Source organism: Podarcis muralis, chromosome 2 (assembly GCF_964188315.1).
Source record: "Podarcis muralis chromosome 2, rPodMur119.hap1.1, whole genome shotgun sequence".
Taxonomy (NCBI): Eukaryota; Metazoa; Chordata; class Lepidosauria; order Squamata; family Lacertidae; genus Podarcis; species Podarcis muralis.
The window spans coordinates 22,887,300-22,906,885 of record NC_135656.1 but is presented as its reverse complement, the minus strand read 5'-3'; the positions used below and the strand labels follow the sequence as shown (position 1 = coordinate 22,906,885).

Below are 19,586 nucleotides of genomic sequence, written 5' to 3'. Positions count from 1 at the left end.
TATTTATATCCCACCCACCTGGCTGGGCTTCCCCAGCCCTCTGGGTGGCTTCCAAAAAAATATTAAAATACTGTAATACATCAAACATTGAAAGCTTCCCTAAACAGGGCTGCCTTCAGGTGTCTTCTAAAAGTCTGGTAGTTATTTTTCTCTTTGACATCTGGTGGGAGGGTGTTCCACAGGGTGGTTGCCATTACCAAGAAGGCTCTCTGCCTGGTTCCCTGCAACCTCAGTTCTTGCAGTGAGGGAACTGCCAGAAGGCCCTCGGTGCTGGACCTCAGTATCCAGGCTGAACGATGGAGGTGGAGACACTCCTTTAGCGTGAAAGCAGGAGAATCCCACTCTTAATTTAAACCATAGTTTAAACTTTCAATGAGAATTTTGGTCTGAAATGACAATCCTTGGTTTGGTCATAATATATTGCTTCCAAAACCTGAAACCTCCCTAATTTCTTCTTGATATCATAATATTTATTAGGCCTTTCTACAATCCCTGCATTGTTAGGAACACAAAATGTTCTTGCCATTTGCTTCCTGCTCCTTGCCAATATAGAGACGCAGATTGAGAGCCTTATGTTTCTTTCCATCGGCTTTAATCACTTAAAAAAACACCAACTTAAATATCCACAGCCTGATTGCAAAACCAATCAAATTATCTCCCTTGCAGGCTTCAAGAGAATTCTAGGGTATTTGGCTAGAGGAAGTACCAGGAGAATTAGCCCTAAAAAGAAATAAATCTTGTACACTAATGGCTCCTTATTTTTGAACTAATGAGAAATTTAGAGGGATTAAACTTCCATCTGTGATACAGTGCAAGAAAGAAGTATGGATGAATTAAGGTTCAGGCACTCAAATAATGAGTCATTCTGATTTTAGGTTCCAGTTGAAAGAGGTTGGGGGTGGTGGTGGAAAATAACCTCTTAACAATGGATAGGAGAGTAGGGGCAGCACAGTGGCTGAAACATTGACCTGCAAGTCAACAAAACCTTAGTTCATATCTCAGTGCTTTGCAGCCTGGCTATTGTTATGTGCAACGGGGAAATCAGGCCTGTGCAAAGTGCATGTTACTCTTCTAGTATAACAGGGATGTCCAGCTTACAAGAGAATGCGATCTACTCCCACTTGTAAAAAACTGGCAGTGCTTGAGCTTTTTTTAGGAAGCCAGGACACCCCATGACCAACCAGTAGATTGTGATTGACCTGTTGAACATCCCTGTAGTGCAACATCTGTGTGACTTTTTTAATCAAATAGTTTGAGGGAGGTGTTGTCACCACCCTGTGCTAAGGGGAGTGTGTGTTTGGCCTGGTTCACATATCACACAAAATCATTGTTTTAAAACCAACTATGGTTTAATGTGAATGAGCAGTGTGCTGGTGCATGCTGCTCCAAATGTTTTGGGGATGCTCCTCCCCTGCTCCTGCTGCAAGCCAGAGTCTGGCTGGACATGTCATCCAAAACCAGGCTCATGCTTTGTTTCCTCCAAGCAAACGACAAGTGGTAACGAAGGTTTGTTCTTGACTTACCATTTATGGAAACAAACCACAACCAGACTTCATCCACAGCATTACAGATGGAGTAACGTTTGACCAGTGTGCACCATCACAAGTGTGATGGAGTAAGCAAGAGGTGAGCTGACTAAAAACACCTTGGTGGCACAGGACATCTCTCTGATGATCTGATGATAATAATATTATTATTATTATTATTATTATTATTATTATTATTATTATTATTAAGACATCTGAAGGCAGCCCTGTTTAGGGAAGCTTGAAATCTTAGATGAATCATTGTATTTTAATATTCTCCTGGAAGCTGCCCAGAGTGGCTGGGGAAACCCAGCCAGATGGGCGAGGTAGGTAGGTAGGTAGGTAGGTAGGTATGAATGAATGAATGAATGAATGAATGAATGAATAAATAAATAAATAAATAAATAAATAACAGTGAGTCTGCTGGCCTTGTAGGAATGCTTTAAGCGAGACTCTACACATAAATTTATACATGCAGCAAATTCACAAATGAGCCATATTACGACGACAAGTCAAGTCTCCAGTTTTCCCTCCTCCAAAGGAAGCCAAGCCCATCAGCACTGCCCCTAGAACTTCTTAATAACATATTAATAAAGCGCTGAGCAAAGAACAATATGTTTTTAAAATAGGGATTTTTATGTATTTTTGCAACAACGGAGGTGTTAGGAGCAAGGTACTAGAGGAGACACAGGGAGCTACTGTGGGCAGAGGGGCTGTCGCCAGTGGAAAATAGCTGTTGTGTCTCCAAGCAGTTAGGTGCTTTTATGATGTTTCCAAACTATCAATTGCAAGAAGAACTGGAAAACCATTTTTTGTAACATATTGCTCATTTCTATCATTATTACAATAAAAACTGAAGAACTGGAAAGCCTTCTGATGTTGTGAAAAGAAATGTCTCAGAGTTTTGTTCCATATTTTGAGAATATTGCTTGTAGTTGCACGTGGTGCCAGCCTGTAACCATGAGATATTGCCAAGAACATACTCTGCTGTTTTTGGAACCAGCGCCTTTGTTCCTTAAGACAAGCTGTTGCCGGTTCATAACATTCATGATTAAGTTTAGACTACATGCCCATCAGAACACTGAAGCGTGTTTGTTTTACATCTTGCAGATATTTGATAATGAAGCCAAAGATCTTGAGAGAGAAGTCTGCTTTATTGATATTGCCTGCGACGAAATTCCTGAGCGCTATTACAAAGAATCAGAGGTAGGTAAAGGACCTAATGCTCTTGAGCAGTGTAGATTTGCATTGTGCAGAAAGCCCATTCAAACATCCATACTGCTCTGGGATAAATAGTCTCCACCAAGTATAGCTTGGTTATCTCTTCTGATCCTACCAAGTGATAAGAAGAATTTTTCCACCCACCAAGTGCTGATTAAGTGCATTTCACTTTCTTTTCCTCCTCCCTTTTCACACCTTTTTCCTTATATTTGTCATGACTTTTATAATATAAGTCTGCAAGCAGGGATTGTCTTAAATATTAAGCTTAAGCTGCTGTAAGGGCCTTTTTGGCTAAGGAGCTGAGTTAAAATGCTTTATGTAAACATGTGCTGGAATGACTTAGCTGCATACAGTGGTACCTCTGGTTATGTACTTAATTCGTTCCAGAGGTTCGTTCTTAACCTGAAACTGTTCTTAACCTGAAGCACCACTTTAGCTAATGGGGCTTCCCGCTGCTGCCGCGCCGCCGTCGCGTGATTTCTGTTCTCATCCTGAAGCAAAGTTCTTAATCTGAGGTACTACTTCTGGGTTAGCGGAGTCTGTAACCTGAAGCGTATATAACCTGAAGTGTATGTAACCCAAGGTACCACTGTATTGTTTTGACTTTACTCAATACTTTTCTTGTTGCATGGGAATGACACCTCCAGGGAATTTGCATAGAATTAATATGCCTTCATATTTCTAATAAAACACTATTAAATGGAGTGACAAGATACGATTTTGCAGCATACAAAATCCAATATATCTTGGCAGCAAATAGGCCCTATTTGTCATAGCTCATGGGCAAAGTTATTCAATTATCTACATGAAAATTTACAACATCAATAACATTTATTACACAGCAGCAACACATCTTATGCCTAACTGCTATTATCATTATGGAGTTGACAAAAGGCTAAATCTAAACATTTTATGTTGACTTTCTATACATTAACACAATGGTATAATGCTAAAACCATATATGATACTAAATGCTGAAGGCAACAGTTGTGACCTGTTTTAAGGGCTGTAGACCAGAAACAACATGGGTGATGAGCTGAAAAGAGTGCCCTCATCCTCCATCTTTGGCAAAAAGTTTGGAAGGCAATTATTATCATTCCCAGTTGGACTGGGTGATAAGCTACATGAAGACCAAAGACCCTAGCCTTGATTCTGTCTTGAAGAATACACCTTTATGAAGTGTTTTGAAACAGTCCCTAAAATGTTAACAGTTGGATAGCTAGTATTGGCATACTTTTTGAATATTGAAGCTCTGAAACAGAATCAGAAGCCCTCCCATTTTCCCAGAGGTTGCCTCTCCCGCAGTGGAAGGCGCAAAAAAACCTCTTTCCATTCTTATTTGAGAGTCCCAGTTGGAGTTTGGTCTGAAAGAAGACACCATGCAACTGTGTCTCTTTGGAAATCCCTGGGCCTAAGAGTAAAGAGTGCAACAGTGCATCCACAGGGCATTGGGGGGTGGGTCACCTACAGCGGCAAAATGTACTGTGTTGGCCCTGTAAAGCACAGATATTGAATTGGAACCAACTAGAGGGTTGGATACAGAGCTGACCTATCCTTGAAGGACCATTTTGACCTGTGTGGGACCATCCACCTGACATCATGACATCAGGTGACTCAAGCTATGACTGCAAATGAAGAATATTGCTTTTCCATCCTTCCTTGAACTCAAGCTAGAGTTGCAAACAAGAAATCTTGAGGGTGGATAAAAATGCTCCCATTTACTGCCAAAGAACTGTTGCAGCACTAAAGTCAGAAACAACACGGTAACTGCTGCATTTTAAAGATCAGCCAGAGGCTTGGATCTTAGTTATTGTTAGGAGAGCTTGCAGCTTTGGTGAGTTAAATAAAAAATATCATTTTGGAGTTCAAAGGCTTTATTCATGCAAGCTTTCTATTGGCAGGATGAAAGAGAATAGCAAGCATCTTGTCTCAACATGTTGGGAGAGAAGAAACAAAATGGCTCAGCTTTTACGGGTAGAGTTAACTTAGACAAAACAGTGCCCTCATGTGATTTAAACATGCATTAACTATACAAATTTAATAAATAAAAATATTAATAACTAGAAGCTCAAAGTAAGTAAATGTATTTGCTTTTCTCCCATAGTACTTTGGTGTTTAGCACTAACACCCCTTATCTCTTATCTTAGCACTTAATCAGAGGGCCCAGGTCAGTACTCCAAGCCTCTCTATTTAGCCCTCATAACTCCTCCTCTGTGGCACATGCTCCTCAACCACATAACCTCTCCCCCAGGCCACACCCCTACATTACCCTACTATACCCTCCTTGAGTATTTTTGCATTGTGGGACCACAGCACCAAAATCAAAGAGACCAGAGAGGAGTAGGCATTCATCTCTGGTGTAGAGCTAAGCACCACAGCACTAATATTAACTTAGCATATTACTATGAAGGAAAACTTAGTGAATTTTATTTCTATATTCTCTACAAATGGACAGTCTACAAAACATCTGCCCCTTAAGTTCAAGGGCACACATAATTTGCAGGCACAGGTCAAGGGGGGGGGAGGCTTCCTTCACTTACTTTCTGGATTATGAATCTTTGAAATAGTAATATATAGAATACCAGTGTTCCTGAAATAACAATAGTAATTAGATAGATAGATAGATAGATAGATAGATAGATAGATAGATATAGATAAACACACACACACACACACAGAGAGAGAGAGAGAGAGAGAAGAAAGGGCATTCTGCCCCCACCCCCCAGGGAAGTCTTAAGAGACTGATGGTCCAATATTCCAGAATGGAATAAGCCATAAATCAGGCTGTAAAAAAGAAATACCTTTTTAGGATGTGTCAAAATCAGTGTGTATCTCATTCAGTCTAGATTATAAGATATCAGCTAAGCATGCCCGTCACATGTATGACAAGAGATATTGTCTCATTGCTGCTAATTAGAAGAAATTGTGCAGTAAAATTATATCTCACAGAGATAGGATCTGCTTAAAATAGGAGTATCTAATATAAACATTCATTTTTTCCAAAAAAATCTTTTCAAGACTGAAGATAATCAAATAGTAAAATGTTAATCAGAACAGATCTGGAAATAAAGGGTTGTATCCAGCTAAGTTCCACTCAGAGCAGATATATTGAAATTAATGGACAGAAGTCATTCAGGTCCATTCATTCTAATGGGTGTAACATAAGATGCAGCCCAAAGTCAGTGACCAGGATCCAAAAAGCAACTGCTGACTAACCTGCCCTCCCCCTCAATGTCATGCAGCCCAAACTATTGAAACTCTCTTCTGTTTAAAAACAGTTTTGTATTCAGAGGCAGCCGATGTGGTGCTGTGCTATTAAAGAAAAATAAAATCTTAAGTCTTCTGGAGCTCACAGAGGCAGGTTCTTTTTAGATGCCTGCTGTTTTATTTGCTTTAGTCTTCAGAGCAAATGTAAATTCGCTTTTTAATAAGAGAATCTTTTTTTTAATTAAAGAAAGTTTTGTGCTCTTTCCGCCCCAGCACAGATGCGTGTTCAGAGCAATGGAGCTCACTCATGCTTAACTGTCACAGGGATGCAGCCAGCATCTGTCTGGTTCAGGAAATAATGGTTCCACTTGCACCATAATAAGACCTCTTTTATCAACTTGCTTTAGAATGTCCCTCTCCTCCCCTCAGTGCTTCTGTCAGCTCTAATTTATGAGGCAACCTCATTTTGACAGAATAATTTTGCTAGCAAATGGCATAAATTGCTCCATGTTTTCAGTACATTGTAACGCCAAGTGCAGAATGCTTTAAAAATAGCACGTTCGGTATTCAGGGTTAACAAGGCAGAAGTACTGCTGCCCATGCTTGATTTTCTTTTGGGTCCAAAGAAAAATAGGAAGCCAAATGTAATTATTGTCTTCTTCTTTTTTAAGGGGCGGGAGAGATTGTGCCAATTTTCAATCATATTTTCAAAAAGATATGTCCTGAAAACACCGAAGAAAATGTTTTGGATTGGCATAATTGTGAATGCAACGAGCACTTATTTGGAAAATATAAAAGTGTAAATATCTATCTGGTACCATCATTGCAGAAGTACCTTCAACATCAAAAGCAAAGATCTGCAATTCCCTATAATAGTCCTGATAGTCTATATTTTAGGAGGTTGCTTTATGAAAGGCTGACGCCCATTAAAACCATATTTCTAACTTTGCTCTGAACCCAGTGCATATTATCCATATTTAAAATAGACATTACATACTTTAGACAACTTGTGCTTACACTTAATCTATATTTCAGGTTGTGAATAGAGATGAATTTAAATATATGCTATTTTCTAAACCGGGGTCAAAATATTATAGGAAATAAAGCTAAAATTTTCCTCCTAAACTAATTCTCCTTCACTGTATAATTATATATCCCTTCAATTCAGAATCCATACAAGCTCATTTCAATTTAACAACCAAGTTGGTCTTAATAACATTTCTATTCATTAGATTAAGCTCTAGTTGGTTTTTGCTGGGAATGGGGGAATTGTGTGAAGAGCTCTTGTTTTTATTGCCATCTAGAAAATGAATATAGTTCTTCACAGCCCTGTGGTGCTAACGTCACAGTCTCTGAGTCTTGCCAAACTTAACAAGTTTGAGCACTAACTTGAATTTGTTGGTCACTCAGGTGAACAAATTAATTTGAAAATGATTATCAGTAATGGCCATGACCTTAAAAAGTATATGAAGCTTGCTATTAATAGCAGTAGTAGTTGTTACCGTATTGGCCCAAATATAAGCCGTACCCAAATATAAGCCACTCCCTTAAAATTCTGCAGGCACTCACACCCGTTCTGTTTTACCATATGTCTGTTTCAGCAGCGATATTATGCACTGGTACCTCGGGTTACATACGCTTCAGGTTACAGCCTCCGCTAACCCAGAAATAGTGCTTCAGGTTAAGAACTTTGCTTCAGGATGAGAACAGAAATCGTGCTCCGGTGGCACAGCAGCAGCAGGAGGCCCCATTAGCTAAAGTGGTGCTTCAGGTTAAGAACAGTTTCAGTTTAAGAATGGACCTCCGGAACGAATTAAGTTCTTAACCCGAGGTACCACTGTAAAAGCCAATTTTTGTAAGGTCGCGAATTTAAGCCGCACTATAACTTTTCACGGTCAGAATTTGGGGGGAAAAGAGGCTTATATTCAGGCCAATATGGTATTTATATTCAGTATAACTCCTTACAAGCTAGTTTTTTAAAAATAAAAAGCAATAAAAACATTTATATGATGAATAAAAACCATAAAACCATCACATTGCAAAATAACATAGAGCAGCATGGCTAAAGCATCCTCTTAAAATCATGCCAACACATCCAGTTTAATAACAATTATTAATAATAATCTGGTCCTACACAAAGCTAAAAACCATTATGTGATGGGAACTAAACATGTAGATTTTGGTATATGTTCGATATATGAAGAATAACATAACCTCGATCTCATTTCTGGGGTTGCATTGAAACCACAGCAGTGTGGGAAACGGACATTTAACATCATTTTTTCCCTCTCTGGGTGGATCTGTTTTCTGCTTGCCAACTTCCTCTTTCCATGCCCCTTACTTCTATTTTCTTTCTTATTCCTTTTGTGGCAGTTGGCTGTACTTCTGGCAATGGAGCAGCTGTGGTTTGTTTGTTTGTTTACTGTTAAATTCTCTGCTTTCTGCATAAACTGAAATCTGAGGCATAACAGCAATACATATTCAATAAATCACACATCCTGGGTGGGACATTATTATTATTATTATTATTATTATTATTATTATTATTATTATTATTATTATTAGCTTCACACATAAGTACTACATTACCTGCACAGATGCACAGTCTAATGGACTCCTTTGGAAGGTGGTGGACTCTCCTTCATTGGAGGTTTTTAAGCAGAGGTTGCATGGCCATGTAAGATGGGTGCTTTAGTTGAGATTCCTGCATTGCAGGAGGTTGGACTAGAGTACCCCCGAGGTCCCTTCAAACTCTACAATTCTATGGTTCTGTGAAATGAAGGGAGTGGCAGGGGAGAGGAATTGGCTAATAAGTGTGACATTCCTAGTAGAATGAAAAAGGAGTCGACTTCAAAGGCACACAGATGTGGACTGCTGAGATCAAATTCAAACTGGGAAAAAACCAGGTTTTTGGTGAGATCAAGCCGCCACATGGACAGGTCGTTTATTAAATACATTTAAATGATTAAGGTGTTGCCATGTGCACCAGGTTACAGAAGAGTATGGAACTAGGAGAAGTGCTGCAATCAGGAAAGGTATTAATAAATATAAATTAAATATAAATATAATAAATAAATAAATTCTCCATAAATGGGTCTCCCACTTTATCCTGTATATTATTTGTAGTTTTCCAGCTCCCGAATGCTAGATTTAATCCCAACGTAGGATTAAAGTTGGAAGTCATTCCCAGAGACTTCCAGAATTCAACGCTGTGCTTTTCTGATTGTTCCGTCAGTGCAAACATTTCACCTTACCAGGTAGAACAAGTCCCCCTTCTTCTCCCCCCATGTGCTGTTCTGGGGGATCTTCTCACTTCCCCTAGAGCCAATTTTGCAGGGAGGAGACTGGGAGAAGCCTTGTTGGGTAAGTGGAAGTCATTGTGCAGGGCTTCTGCTGATGGGACTTGTTGGGTGTCTATACAGTGGTACCTCGAGTTACATACGCTTCAGGTTACATACGCTTCAGGTTACAGACTCCGCTAACCCAGAAATAGTACCTCGGGTTAAGAACTTTGCTTCAGGATGAGAACAGAAATCGTGCTCTGGTGGCGCGGCGGCAGCGAGAGACCCCATCAGCTAAAGTGGTGCTTCAGGTTAAGAACAGTTTCAGGTTAAGAACGCACCTCCGGAACAAATTAAGTACTTAACTCGAGGTACCACTGTATTTGCAATTGGCTGGGTGTTTAGAACTGGTGCTAGCTCTCCTTGTCAGCAGTGACCTATGGAAGCAAAATTCAGGCACCCTAAGTATGAATTGGGAGCAAAGCCAAAACCTACTCAAACCAAAATCAGATCCAATGTGTTGTTTATTGAGCCAAACCTGTTGTGAATGTGGTTGGGGTGCCTACTGTACAGTGGTACCTTGGTTCTCGAATGGCTTCGTTGCCAAACTAATTGGCTCTCGAACAGCGCAAACCTGGAAGTAAGTGTTCCTGTTTGCGAACATTTTTCGGAAAGCCGAACATCCGCTTCCGCTTGAGTGCAAGAAGCTTCTGCAGCCAATTGGAAGCCGTACCTTGGCTTTCAAATGGTTTCGGGAGTCGAACGGACTCCCAGAATGGATTAAGTTTGAGAACCAAGGGACCACTGTACTTAAGGGCACATATTCGGCAAAGAGCTTCAAGAACTTAATTTCACTTCTGTGGAAAGAAATGTGCAAACCTTAAGTGGTCTTGCACCAGTTAGCAGCTGAGTTGCATATTGGGACATGATAAGAGGAGGTCAGAGTGTGACCAGCGGTGGCACTGGGCACTTCTTGTATATCTCAGGTCACAGGAAACTAGTGCAACTTATTTCCTGATGCATCGGCGTGGCTTACATTACTGCAGCTGAAGCTGGTTACTTGTGACTAGCAGGACAAAGCCCTTTTGAAGTGTGTTACTCTTCTATCCCATTTATCAATAATCTTGTATAATATCCCAGCACAGATACTTTTCCAGCATGGATTCATTACCTCCTAGAGTTCTTTCCTTTCCATTTTGCAGGACCCTAAACACTTCAAATCAGAGAAGACTGGGAGAGGCCTATTAAAAGAAGGCTGGAGAGACACTCAAGAGCCCATCATGTGTTCCTACAAACTGGTGACTGTGAAATTTGAAGTATGGGGACTTCAGACTCGAGTGGAGCAGTTTGTTCACAAGGTGAGTGAAAGACAGTGTCCCAGTCTCTCTTGCCATCCTGTTCTGTACGTGAATATGAACAGAAACAGCAGTGTGTATAAGCTAGGAAGTTGATGTACAGATCTGGTTTCAGTGTTTCCAATTACGAACTCTGTCCAGGGATTTAATGTGTAAAGCATTGCAGATTTTGAAATAGTTTGCATGTCATCAGTTGAAACCAATTTAGTTGCTACAAGATCCTCAAACTCCTTCAAAGGAGAACTCTTTTTTAAAAAAAAAAAAGCAGTGCAAACAATTACAAGGCATGAAATAATTTGTCAATTTATTCTAAAGAAAGATAGAACGCTTCTGTCGCAATCGGGACAATTTCCATGCAAATCTGCACTCTTCTTAATTGTATTGCAATCCCATTTATCTCAGTGAGACATGTGTGGCTATATCTTGATCTACATGACTACACATAATATGAGGTCTATGCATGAGAATCCATTTATAAATCTACCTGTGTATGATGTCCAGAAAAAAGAATGCCAGGAGTCAAAAGGAAATAAGGAGAAAAAAGCAACATCCAGAAGTCAGTGTTAACTATGGGTGTGTTTTTTTTTTTTTGTGTGTGTGTGTGTGTGTGTGTGTGTGTGTTTGCTACTATCAATAAACTATAATCTGAAGCCATGGTTTTTTGTTGGTCTATTAACCTTGGTTTGTTTTAACATTGGCTTGATATGTGAACCCAGCATCCTCCCTTAACCATGGTTTGTTTGGCCACCATAATCTACACGTACACCAGGCTATGAAAGCATGAGACAAGGGGGACTTTAAAACATGCAGACCTTTGTAGAAACAAGCCATCATCTCTATGACAGCTTGTGGTTAACCTGTGGTTTGTTGGACAATCAGTTGTCGTCACCATGATGCTGTGATCATACAGCATTGTGATGGATACAGCCAGCAAGGTGAAATGAGCAGAACGTTAGGCCGGGATCAGGGAGATCCAAGTGCAAATTCCTATTCAGCCGTTAAATTTACTAAATGGCCTTGGGCAAGCCATTATCTCTTTGCATGCTGTCGTGAACATGAACTAGGATAACCTCGTCCTGAGTTCCTCGGGGAAAGCAGGATACAAATGCAGTTGCTATTCCCCCCCCCCCTCCATGTTAATATTGTGAATCATGAATGTAAATAATTCTCAGGCTTCTTTTTATCCACTGCGATCGGGAGCTCTAGTTCCTAGCATCTGGATTCCTATGTAATAATATTCAGACTGCATGTGCCGGGAGTGCAGACAGGCAGAAAGTCCCTGCCAAGCCTAATCATCGCCAGACGCTGTATGCTCTGCAGTTCCACAGCTGAGATGGGCATAGTGAGCACAATGCGAGTGGGAAGTCAGTCCCAGTCCAGCCTAGTTGCCAGTGGCATCAACATGCTCTGATGCGGGGCATGCAGCTAGGAACTGCTCATTCAACATCTGGGGTGGCAGCCCCAACACCGTACAGTCACCACTGACAGCTGCATGCTCAGCAGGGATGCAGCTGATAGTGGCTCGGTCAGCTTACAAGGGAAAGGCAAGAGGCAGATAGATGGGCTACTGGATTGTAATGGTTCAACTTACAAAGGCAGCCTAACACATGCAACAGGCGGTGTTTCAGAGAAACCTACCTTGGAGGGCCCGGGTTTCAGATTCCTACTTTGTACCTACATTTGCTTCCAGGACCACATTTCTCCCTGTCTCTGGTGCCACTGTGCATCAGTCCTGTCTGCTCTTCCCAAGAACTATCAACCAGCCTGTCGAAGAAGCTTATGCATCAAGAATGTAACTACCCTGCATTCTTCTTTTTGTGTCTGAGAGAAACAAACCCTTGAACTATGTATATACTTGCTCATGCGAGGCTGCTTGTAACTTATGTACCCAAAATTCTGCACATTTTTGTTTATCTTCGGTTCAAGGTCTGAAACTGGCAAAGAAGAACAAAGTAGGAAAGCAACCATTGCAGATTATAACATGGGATGTGGAATCTGTAAGAGTAATATTAGAAAGCAAATGTTCCTCATTTTCATTGCATGCATGCTTCCTCTTTGGACACTTGGCATCCTAGGGCATGCTCAAAGTGTCCAGATAATAAATTCACAGTTGTAATGAATAGTTCATCCTCATTTAAAAGACCTTGGAATTTGCTCCCGTCAGCTTTGAACTAATCCTGTATTCCTTATAAAGTCTCTGACCTGCTTTTTGAAGAGGGTATTCTGCAGTGAGTTGTGGCTAGGCTAGAAGTTTTACACTTCCCCACAACAATAAATAAATAAAAGCAGAAATAACGCTAAAGAAATTGGCACATTCCAGGTCACCATGCGCATTAGCAGAGCATGCATAAGTCCGCCCCATTCCTCCCTCTTCCAGGTCGAAAAATGGCTCATGCATGCAGTCCTGTGTGCTTTGAACACACACACACAATGGTCATTCCCTGTATGTAGTTTTTATTTTTAAGCAGAAATATGTATTGTTTGAAAAAAGAAGAACCTTTAGCACAGTGCTGCATGTAGCCAACTGATTTGGCTAAAAGCTTATCTTTCCCATGGAGATTTGATCCAAGCATACTGGGCGATGGTGGGAGATGCTGACTATTTCAAACTTCAGGATGTTCCTGGAATTCAAAAAGACAGAAAGTTGTGCATGCTGTAGGTTTATGAGTCATGTAGCAAGAAATGGCATCATGCCATATCCTCAATTCCATCTACTTTCATGCAAGGTCAGGAATAATCTCCCCACCCCCAACCTAGCAGCACAGAGTTGATCTTCACTTTCAAATTGCACATGATATGCAAGCTTTGCGTGTTGTATCTCCCTTAGGTTATAATCAACGAGAGCTACCAAAGTAGGCTGGCACAGCTCATTGGGGAAAGTTCTAGCTGCAAGCCACATCTTTAGCAATCCTTTACAAATTCAAGACCCCAAATCCCATCCATGCTCAGAAAAAGGGTCAGTTATTGGGCTTAGAATCAAGGTGGTGAATTGTCTTCCAAACTTTAGTAGAAGTAGCAATATCTCCTCTGTGAAGTAGGTTAGGTAGAAAAATACTGACAGGCCCAAGGTCACCCAGTGAGCTTTATGGCTGGGTAGAAATTTGATCCTGAATTCCCCCTGAATTAAACCTTTCTAACCCAGGTTTAGCCAACATGGTGGCCTCCAGATTTTATTGGACTCCAACTTCCAGAATCCTTAGCCAGCATTACCAATGGTCAATGATGATGGGAATGTAATCTGACACCGTCTGGAAGGCACCACATTCTAACCACTAAACCACACTGGGTTGATTTCTGCCTCAAGCTTTATATCCTTGATGCTAGTCTGTAATCTTTTTGCCCTCCAGGCCCAGAATTCAGAACTGATTCTGAATGTTTTTCAGTGTCCTCACTACTCTCTGCATAGATCAAAACAGCAGAATACAACATAGAAATAGGTGAAGAAGTTATACATTTCAGTGTCCTTTATTTTGTAAATTTGCTGTAGTATTTAAAACAGTTTGTGTGAAACTTAAATAAAATAAATAGATAGTGTATCAGGAGTTTAACTGCAGAGTCTCTCCTATCTGTGCATGACAAAAGGGGAAAATAACTCCCCAATAGGTATTCTCTCTGTGCTGTTTCTCCTTTGTACTTGCTTGGTGGGATCATTTTGCTACAGATAGAAAAGTTTAGTAAATCATCTCTTTATGGTGCACACTGTAATTCTGTTTCCCTAAGGTACAGGTTGTTCTACTTTTCTTTCCCCTGGGAAATGCACAACACTTGGGATAGGATATAATTTTTGAAGGGCACTGGCCTTTCATATATGGAATGGACATAATCAGTTTTAAAATGAAAGCCATGTGCATATCATTAGCCCAGCTGCTGAAAATCTAAGTATTTGTTGCACCTCTTCCTACCTGTGTCATCACAAATCTGTCTGACTGGTGTTTCTGCTGCCTGGCACAGTTTTCATTGCATTGTTTGTATATGCACCTTTCAACAAATGGGCATTACAAAATTGTTGTCGTTTAGTCGTGTCCGACTCTTCGTGACCCCATGCACCAGAGCACGCCAGGCACTCCTGTCTTCCACTGCCTCCCGCAGTTTGGTCAAAGTCATGCTGGTAGCTTCAAGAACACTGTCCAACCATCTCGTCCTCTGTCGTCCCCTTCTCCTTGTGCCCTCCATCTTTCCCAACATCAGGGTCTTTTCCAGGGAGTCTTCTCTTCTCATGAGGTGGCCAAAGTACTGGAGCCTCAGCTTCAGGATCTGTCCTTCCAGTGAGCACTCAGGGCTGATTTCCTTCAGAATGGAGAGATTTGATCTTCTTGCAGTCCATGGGACTCTCAAGAGTCTCCTCCAACACCATAATTCAATAGCATCAATTCTTCGGCGATCAGCCTTCTTTATGGTCCAGCTCTCACTTCCATACATCACTACTGGGAAAACCATAGCTTTAACTATACGGACCTTTGTTGGCAAGGTGACATTACAAAATTAGCAGTGACTTTTCTGCTTATATTTGGGAAACGGGGAAACCATATTTTTTTTATGTGTCATTATGTTTAGATTGCCATGGAGGCTCCATTTGGATAGGGTTAGATCTATTTTATGCATTAAGTTATCAATTTATAACATCACTTCCCATAAAATATATTGAAGTGATTTTACAGTAAAATAATTATTTTTAGCATAATATTGTTTTGATATGTGGAAATGTTTGCATTTATGGGTGGTGACCATTTTACATGGGGGTTCCGCTCCCGGCCACCATTCTGCCCTCTTCCAGGTCCAAAAGGACCCGTGTGTCAGTGGCCGTGCGCCAGTTGGACACACACTAGATGGTCATTGCCTATATGTAATCCCCTTTAATTGTTTTGATTGTTAACTTCATTCCAAGATAGATAAAGACTGGGATAAAAGATTCTCATTTTAAAAGGCTTGTTGAAAAAGGAAGGTCTTCAGTAGGCATCAGTAAGGCAAAGGAGACTATCTGATGTGTAATGGGAGGGAGTTTCAAAAGGTAGGTGCTGCCACGCTGAAAGGCAAATTCCTATATTGTACAGAACAGATCTAACAAGATGATATATGCAGGTGTTCCTCTCCTGCAGAGCACAGTAATCAATGGGTGTATAAGGGGTGGTCGGTTCTTTTACTTAGCCTGGTCCCAAACTGTATTCACCAGAAACAGTAACTTGAATTTAGCTCGGGAGGTCATCGAACCCAGTGCAGTTCTTTCAGCAGCAGCATAACATGTTGGGGGGGGGTACCTGTGGCCCTCCAGATGTTGTTGGACTCCAACTCACATCAGCTCCGCCATCAATGTCAATGTTCAGGGGTGAAGTGGGTAGCAGGCCAGCAATATCTAGAGAGCCAAATGTTCCCCACCTCCAATCTAGTGCATACCTCTGGTATGATGCAATTCCTGTTTGTTTGTTTGTTTGTTTGTTTGTTTGTTTGTTTGTTTGTTGTCAGAGATGTCTTTAACCCTTGTTCTGATTTACAGGTGGTCAGAGATATATTGCTGATTGGCCACCGACAGGCTTTTACATGGGTGGATGAGTGGTATGGTAAGTCATGTTTTCAAAAATAAACTCACATGGGCAAACGGATTATCTAAGGCCTTATTAACTGCATGCAATGCTTTTTTTCTGCTCTGGTAGTCTTGTTAAGGCAGCCATCACAAAGGACAGATTTTGCATTTCTTTCGGTGCAATCTTATACACGTCTAGTGAGATGTAAATTTCACTGAGTTCAGTGGGGCTTATTCCCAGGTAGATGCGTATGGGATTGCAGCCTTATACAGAGCTCACACAGAATGTATCCTTCATAGCCAATGTGTTTAAGGGACCAGGGCATGCTCTTTAAAATTTAAAGAGTGTGGTTCTAATCCAGCCACTTTTTGTTACTTGGAATGTATACAGAATTGACAGTTGTGGTTACAATTTTGCAGCAATGTGTGTTCCGTATTATTTAAAAGCATTCATACATAAGGAAATAGAGATACGTTGGCATTATGTGAATAGGCTTAAAAGTTACTTAAGTCCATAAATTTTAAGGAATCTACCCCAAATGCAACTAATATTGGATATCACTCATGATATGCATTTGTCACCTGCTAATGTGTATATACATTATATGTATATTCATTTTGGGTGATAGTCTTGTGTAAAGCTGTCCTAAGACCTTCATTTTCAGGTTTACCCAATGAAATGCAAGTAAGCCTACAGAGTTTTGGTTAAAAATAAAAAATGGCAAGTAAGCTACAGAAAGATAAGTATACAACTGAATCACCCCCCAAACTACTGCAAATATCTAGAAGGGGCTTGGACGACAATAGAGCTTAACAAGTTCAGTCTTCAAAGCACAGTTCACACGTTAATCACCCTAGCAGTCTGTGAAATAAGGATTATTATCTGCATTTTACAGATGGAAAAGTGAACAGGAATGATTAGGTGACTTGATCAAAGGAAAAGTAAGTGTCAGAAGGAGGATTAGTGCTGTCAGCCTTCTTCGGGTAATTAACACAAAGATAGAAAGGTGAAGGGTTATTAGAACTAGTCCAACCCTAGCTGTCCATCCTATGCCTTGAGAACATTTCCTCTATGGAGAAAAAAACAACAAATCAAGTTAATTCTGCAGCTCCCTGTTTCTAAACAATTATTTTAAACCATGTTGTCCCACCGTTCCATCTGAGCTATGTAAAACTGTTTCCCAACGTAAGGGATTTCAGGTATTTCAGCTTGCTTCATTTTCCATATGTCACTATGTTATTAATACAATAATAATGTTTTCATTATGAATATCATGTTAATGTTTTCAGAAAGGAAAACAGAATTATTCTACAGGTTTAGGTGAAGCATTCATTGGTACAGTTCTACAAGTTAGCATCTGCACAGGCATTCAATGTGAGAGTAACACTGCGAGAAGGAACTGCTATGCAGGATCAATTCTTAGGAAAATGGGTTGAGTAATGGTGCAGTTATCCTGAATTCAGGCACTCTCTTGGCCCTGCACCTAATATTAGATTGGCACTGTAAGGGGATTTTGTCAACCCTTTCTCACAGCTTTGTGCACATCTGACAGATTTTTAGGCACTTGGGACAGTGTTGTAGTCATCACCCACAGTAGATAAACTCAGTTTCTAAGTTTTTATAGTGCTTCATGCAGATGAAACCAGACCCCCCAGAAAAAATCCCAGAGCCACTGCGATAGATGTGGTTTGCCTGTCTGCATCTATTGAATAACGCTCAGGAAGGTCTAGAACAGCTTTCATGGACGAAAACATAACTTTAATTCACGAATAAGTTCTTATCCACAGAAGCACTGTGATATGTAGTGCAAAGCCACCCACTTCCTGCAGCAACATCATGCCACTTTATGTCCATTTTATTGCACATTCACTCTCAAAGCATGCCCCCAAACATTTATTTTTCATAGGTTTCCCTTCTCTTCATAAACTTTGTACAGCATGCTGCTGAAGCAGAATAGGATGCTAGTGGCATCCTGGCATAAGGGGGACGTTGCCCCTCCAAAATAAAATAAAATATACACATCCTTTTGGAACCAGGAGCACGGCAGTGAGTGAATAGCCTTCTGTTGTATTCATTTTGTATTTTTATGTTGTGTGATCTTCAGATGAAGGGCAGTATACAAATTTTAATAATAATAACTTCTCCAGCAAACCTGTGCCCAAACTGTTGGTGCAGGATAATGGCAAATTATTTTAAATAATTGGCATGTTTTAAATGCTTGGGGCTTTTTAAAATTTTGCTGCAGAAGTAAAATAAAGGAAAGCTTCCTTTCAAGTAATGATTAATTGGTCACCATAGCTCAATATTTCTTATATGTTTAAAGCTAGATATTTATAAAGGTGTATATCAGTCGATGGTATCAAGCATTCAGTGGGCCAATGCATTGGGATTTTGCTTATTCTAAAAATGTGGATTTTGTTGTTGCACTGCCCTCTAAACCTCAATCCTAAACTTGTTCATTTGGAAGTATTTTCATTATTTCAATGGTTTTTACTTCCAGATAAATAAGCTTAGGGTTTCATCTTAATATGGAATTAACATTGCTATAAGACAACAGTATTTCATTATTAACTGAAGTGCTGCTAATGAAGAGCATGTACTTTGCCCGGCTAAAGTGCTTTTGATCGTGCCATTTTCATTGCTTATAAGCTTCTTTGATCAACGCTTTAATGCTCCTTCATTCTAAGTACACTAATATTAAAATATGATAATCCATGACTCATGCCAGTGGTGATACAACGTATTGTTAGGACTACATTCTACACTGTAGATCTCTGATTAATTGGCACTACATCAGCAATGGTTTCTTATACCCATTTTTTTTTTAATTAAAAAAAAAATAGAAACACCAAAATGAATTTTGTCACCTGAAGTAGGCCACTGAAATGAACAAAGCTAATCAGGAGTATTTGTATGAAAGGACTGTGAGTTCAGTTCATTTCTGGTACTGAAATCCAATTCCAGGGCTCAGAGTGTGCTCACAATCACCCCCTTCAAAAAATCTAACTGTGAGTCCTTCGCTGCTGGGTGTCATTGGCAGATATTTTGTTGGGGGGGGGGGGTATCTAATAAAATTACAAAGTAGATCCAACAAGGCTGAAGTCTGCCTACCCCTGTAGTATAATGTAAAATCTGTGAAGGTAGCCACTTCACAGTGGAGCTCCTGCAAAACTGTGAAATGCCTGAAGTATACACACGTCCTAGTGGATCCGGTTTGCGTATCACTTTCTTGGGTAGCTCTACAAAGCAAATGTTTATTTGGATTTACCTTTCAAAAGTGTTTGAATCCTTTCACTATTCATAGGTACTTTCTGCAGTCCTTCACTACACTGCGTAGGGTTGGCTATGATTAGACACTATACAAATTGTCGAAATCCAAAAACACATAATCTCTCAAAGCTGAGCTGTGTAGTGTTAAAACAATGAAGCTACTTTTTTTTTTTTTTTGTAAATGGTGTGTCATTATACATAATGTAG

At 40.2% G+C, this 19,586-nt stretch overlaps 1 protein-coding gene across 4 annotated transcripts in view; it reads left to right on the top strand.

Moving 5' to 3' along the window:
• PITPNC1 (phosphatidylinositol transfer protein cytoplasmic 1) overlaps positions 1–19,586 on the top strand; it is a 140,393-nt gene that overhangs the window by 107,797 nt on the left and 13,010 nt on the right. For all 4 annotated transcript variants that reach the window (XM_028713014.2, XM_077924023.1, XM_028713007.2 and 1 more), the window contains 3 exons: positions 2,637–2,732; positions 10,438–10,593; positions 16,082–16,145. In XM_028713014.2, coding sequence (XP_028568847.1) covers positions 2,637–2,732; positions 10,438–10,593; positions 16,082–16,145 — 316 coding nt within the window. The remainder of the gene's footprint in view (positions 1–2,636; positions 2,733–10,437; positions 10,594–16,081; positions 16,146–19,586) is intronic.